The following is a 5,168-nucleotide window of genomic DNA, read 5'->3' on the forward strand; positions in this document are numbered from 1 at the left end:
TTGGACTGGCCCAGTGAGACCCGCAGGCCGTAGCAGGCGGAGGTCCTGATTTCTCCGTCCCTCTCATCTCACCACCAAATATTTCTATATTTATCATTAAAATTTATATTTATTTATATATTATTTAATATATAATTATATAAAAAATATAATGTATATTTTATTTTACATGAATAAATATAATAATATTTTTTTTATAATTGAAATATATAAAATTAGTGCTTTAAAATTATATGAAGGGTATTTTCGTCATTTAGAACTCCACCTGTGGGTTCACCCGCCATACCTGCAGTTAAAAAGGAGCTATTAAGCTCATGCTCTCAGGTTGCGGAAGCAAGGGGACATTGGAGGTCGAGAATGGCGGAGTTAGGGTTAGGGTTTGGAGCAGAGGGGGAGGAAGAGAAGGGGGAGAAAGGGAGGAGGAGGAGAGGAAAGCTCAGCTCGAGATGGGGTATCCGGAGGAGGAGGAGAGGAAGGGAAGGCGGCAACGATGAATACGTCTTTTACTCCTCCGGCCATTCTTCAATCGACGACAGTAGCTTCCACGATGAGTCTTACTGGTTTTCCTCTGCACCGGGAAGCTTCGGCGGCCGCTTCTCCTTTGGATCTGATTTGTCTGCTCTTTCTCCGAGCCCGCGATCTTCCATAACGGTATTTTCTCTCTCTCCTATCCCATTCCAGATTCTTTACTACTTTTCTGGTTTCGGAACTGGAAAATTTTTAAGTAGTATACTGCATTTGTGGGCATTGATACGGGTGTGTCTAAATGAGAAGTTATAAATCTTTTATGGAAAGGGGAAACTGATTAGGGATCAATTAGTTGATGCAAGCAAGTTTCAGAAAATAATTATTTAGTTTTTGCGAATTTATGTGGCGAGTTGAGATCATTAAATTTTTTTTTTTTGTGAGCCAGTGGAGTTTAAATTTGATGTTCCTGATTACATATAACCTAAATATGAATTTATTTGATGCAACTATTTCTTAATCATACCTTACAACTTCCAAAAATCAATCAAATTGGGGCTTTTGATTTTTTTTTTTAAATTATAGTTTTTTTAACCTTAAAATGTGCATTATATAGGAGATTTGTTTTATATAATTTTTTTAAAAAAATTAATGTTAGATATTTAATACATAGGAATTTAATTTAATGATATGTGGGTAATTTTTTTTTTTTATAATTTTCTTTTGGGATGGAATAGAACTCATATTTTTCTTTGGAGAAAGAGAAGCCAATGCTGGGCTACAGCCACTGTACACTGTCTTTCAAAGTGTTTTTTTTTTTTTTGAATTTTTTATTTCTTACTGTCGTTTTTTGAGATTTGTCAATCTTACTTGATGTGATGCAGAATCTGGCCGGACGGGAGCCGTCCTTTCTTCCAGGCCTTGACCCTGGGCCAGAGACAAGAGCATCTTCTCCTGGTACCGTTATCAACATCTATCCTACCAAAAGCTTTTTTTTTTTTTTGTATCAGAATCCTGTATACTTTAGCTCTATTGCTGCTCTATCCCTGTTAGCCGACATGTTCTTCGCTCTGATGCTGAGTAGTTGAAAATGATACTGAATAGTTTTATTTTTGGTTGGTTTGTACGGTTCAACCTCTGGATATAATGAAAGATGGAGAGCTGGAACAGGCGGGGAGAACCATAGATCCTCTACTTAGCAATACGGTTTCTCACAATCCTAGAGGTTAGAGATGAACTTGATTTAGCGTAAGCTCTTTCAATAGCTTTTAATGATTGAACTCTACAATATACATCTTGTAGAAGATTCCCACAACCAGAGGGTTACTTTTGAGTCTCTTTCTTCTCCTGGTGGGCATCGAAGATGGAGGCCTGGATCACTTGATTTGAATGTCCATGGACAAAATGTGGGAGCTTCATCACTCCATAACTTAAATGGTGGCACTGCTTATATGAAGAATAGTCGCGCTCCGGCTATGCATAGTAGATCTAATATGTTTCCTAGTCCTGGAACACCAAATTACTGGCACAGTAATGTTGGAGTTGGTTCTTATCAGAAAGGATGGAGTTCGGAACGGGTTTCGCTACCGGCAAGCCGTGGTCAAAGATATGGTGGAAATGCTCCTTTGTTCCCTTTTAATAACGGGAGAACGATGCCATCGAAGTGGGAGGATGCTGAGAGGTGGATTTGTAGTCCAGTTTCTGGTGATGGTTCAAAGAGACCTGTGGTGCTTCCACCTTATCATAGGCGGCCGAAGTCAAAGAGTGGACCTCTTGGAGCTCCTGTGTTAGCCTGTGGTTCTTCGTATGCATTGGCATCGCCTCAGATCCCTTGCTTTGATAATGGAAGAGTTGTGAATTTCGCAGGCAGTTCTCCTTTTCTGGCGGGGGTTCTCATGACTGATCAGGAATTGTGTGGTATTAACGGCGGAGAAAGTTTTGGTACTCATAAGTCTGAGGTTCATATAGATAGATCCGCAAGCATGGATGCGTGTCTTGATTTGTCGGTGCAGCCATCTACCTCATTGCCACCTGAAGTTGCTTTCAAAGGTCATCTAATTGCTCTTTCAAAATTGAAAATCCATTTCATATTAAGATTTTTAATAAATTTGTGGGCAGTATTAGTTGACCTTAAACTCTCAACTCTTGTCAAAATTTTCAGGATATAGATTTTTTGATAGGGCTCAGGAAATAGCCACAATGGCATCTCCAATGACTTCAAGCAGAGATGTGGGAACACAGATGAGTCCCGATGAAAGTACTCAGTCTTCCCCCAAGGAGAGGGCCGAGAGGCCTTCTTCTATATCCCAGTCTCCACTATTTGTTCATACAATTACAGAAATGCAGAGCAATTTTCCATGTCTAGAGATCAGAGATGTGCAGGTGGATGACCGAGTCACCGTAACGAGGTGGTCGAAGAAACATATTTCTCGGTGCTCTGATAGGAGGTCAACTGATATTATAGAATGGAAAAGGAAAACATTAGAGTCTAGGACATCTGATTGGGAAGTTATAGGCACAGAGAAATGCATATCAAAGTAAGCTTATATTATTTGCTCCAAGTTATGATATTTACATCTCACCTAATACTCAATTAGATCTGCTTAATTTTACTTGGTAGGTAAACTTCATTGTATGTATAATTTAATCAAACTATAGTGCTTAATATGCCATTCCAATAATTTAATGAAGGATTTAAATTATTCCTCACCTTTGGTACATAGATATGATAGGGAGGAAGCTAAGATTACTGCCTGGGAGAACCTGCAGAAAGCAAAAGCTGAGGCTGCACTGCAAAAACTTGAAGTGAGTTATTTCTCAGTGTCAACATTTTACAATTTCACAACTTTTTACTTGATGAAATATGAATTTGGGAGTAAATGTATGTAAGGTGATCTTTTGACTTTCTGGCATCAGATGAAATTGGAAAAGAAAAGGTCTTCCTCAATGGAAAAGATTTTGAATAGGCTTAGATCAGCTCAGAGAAAGGCGCAAGATATGCGAAGTTCGGTGGTCGATCGACAGGTTTACATGGTTCCCAGGACTGGCCGAAGGGTCTCATACTTAAGAAAATACGGTCGAATGTCTTCTTTTCGAGGATGCTTTACTTGCCATGCTTTCTAACACAGTAAAGTTTTCTTCAGGTATTCTCTTCCTCAATTCCAGAAGTTTTAAATCTTTGATACTGATGCCTTTGTAATTTTCTTTCCACTGCCAAACAAATTTTTGTAACTAATTTGAGAATTATTGACATTTTGCAATATAATCATACTGCTAAAATCTGCTATAGCCAGTAGCGAGATTGCTTATTTAATTGAACGTAGCAATTTCTTACAGGTCACTTGTTTGGGTTTTAGATGTTAGAAATACAATAAGGAAATCTCCCTTGTTTAGATATGTCTGAATTATCCACTTTGTTATAGTCCTAAACCTGAGTCACAACAGAAAATTCCATTTTGGTTTTCTTATCCAATTTTTTTTTCAGGCCCTGGTTGTGGAGACTGGACGCAAAATGCTATCTGGAGATCAACCAGAATGCACTGCCAAGTTAGCACTGAGCGGTACGGAGCCGCGGTACCGAGCACAGTGGTGACATGATGCATTCTGATTGGTCTCCGAACGGCGTCGGCGTCCGCACAAAATAACTGTGTTTTGGTTGTTGGGAGAATTGAATCGTAGTCGCTATAAGTAAGTTATTGAAATTTTGGATTAATGATGCCTGGCCCCTTATAGATGTATAAGACCAATGATTGATGATAATTGGATGCGCTCTGTAAACATCATAATTATTAGTAGTGTTTGTGCTGATCTATCTGGGAAGTTTTCTTCTCAATAACTTTGGTGGATTTGGTGAAAGGATCTATAGGGTACCCCTCCAGTTCTGTAGATATATGATCATTTTTTATTTTCTCATTTTTTGTTAGAATTAGCTCAAAATTTTAAATTTATTTTGTGATGCATGTAATATAAAAATTGATTATTTATTTTAATATTTTATTATTTCATTCAATGTTTGGGTTATTATTATAAAATTGTGTTTTTGTAGGGTTGCAGCTGCAGTAGAATTGGAGGTTTGAAAGATCTGTAGAAGGAGAAATGACTTGCGAGGGTTAATGGAGCTGGAGGATTATTAATCAAAAGTGATTTATTATTTTGCTTGCAGAATTTGGGCTTTATAGAGTGCATGGGTTTTATGCAACTGCCTTTCTTTTGTGATTTTGCACTGCAATTTTCTGTTGTATTATACTTTTGTTTGTGCAATCAAAATTCAAATTTGTTGTAAATACGAGGGGGGGTTTTTTTTTTCTAAATATGTTTTTCAGAAATTGGAAGGTTATTCTAAGTCACAAAGTTTAGGATTTTATTAAATTATAATGACAAATTTAATATTAATTTTAAAGTTTAAGAAAATAATGCCTTTTGGATTTAAAATTTGGCAGCTTTTGGTAGGAGTTATGTTTTGTTGAAATTTGTAAAATTATATATTTTTTTTAACTGAGCTGAATTTGCAAGAGTTTTTTTTTAAATATTTATATCTATATGTGAATTTTAATTGAACTTAATTAATTTGTTTATGTATTATTTTTTAAAATAAAAATTGAAGGGACATTTTAGATTTTATATTACTTGAATTATTCATAAATATAATGTAGCTTCTAACTCCTTGCATATAAAATTTCATCCAGACTTTTTCCTTCTGTTTT

The 5,168-nt window shown here is 36.5% G+C and overlaps 1 protein-coding gene across 2 annotated transcripts; it reads left to right on the plus strand.

The window, feature by feature from the left end:
* The first annotated feature begins 320 nt into the window (after nucleotides 1-320).
* LOC110094249 lies at nucleotides 321-4,773 on the plus strand. 2 transcript variants are annotated; one of them, XM_020819442.2, is made up of 8 exons: nucleotides 321-651; nucleotides 1,350-1,422; nucleotides 1,619-1,690; nucleotides 1,768-2,514; nucleotides 2,627-3,002; nucleotides 3,189-3,270; nucleotides 3,382-3,608; nucleotides 4,511-4,773. In XM_020819442.2, exons 1-7 carry the CDS (start codon nucleotides 358-360, stop codon nucleotides 3,586-3,588), a joined length of 1,851 nt encoding a protein of 616 aa, XP_020675101.1. In that variant the 5' UTR covers nucleotides 321-357; the 3' UTR covers nucleotides 3,589-3,608; nucleotides 4,511-4,773. The 2 variants fall into 2 exon arrangements, with proteins under 2 accessions (XP_020675101.1, XP_020675102.1); XM_020819443.2 differs by having other exon boundaries at nucleotides 1,771-2,514.
* Nucleotides 4,774-5,168: the final 395 nt, after the last annotated feature.

Source organism: Dendrobium catenatum, unplaced genomic scaffold (assembly GCF_001605985.2).
Source record: "Dendrobium catenatum unplaced genomic scaffold, ASM160598v2 fragScaff_scaffold_372, whole genome shotgun sequence".
Classification (NCBI taxonomy): domain Eukaryota; kingdom Viridiplantae; phylum Streptophyta; class Magnoliopsida; order Asparagales; family Orchidaceae; genus Dendrobium; species Dendrobium catenatum.

What these genes read in the sequence shown, in the direction of transcription:
- LOC110094249 (XM_020819442.2), top strand. Translation starts at nt 358, where the DNA reads ATGGCGGAGTTAGGGTTAGGGTTTGGAGCAGAGGGGGAGGAAGAGAAG. An exon ending in GACAAGAGCATCTTCTCCTG is followed by an intron (nt 1,423 to 1,618) that starts GTACCGTTATCA and finishes ATATAATGAAAG; the next exon opens with ATGGAGAGCTGGAACAGGCG. An exon ending in ACCTGAAGTTGCTTTCAAAG is followed by an intron (nt 2,515 to 2,626) that starts GTCATCTAATTG and finishes CAAAATTTTCAG; the next exon opens with GATATAGATTTTTTGATAGG.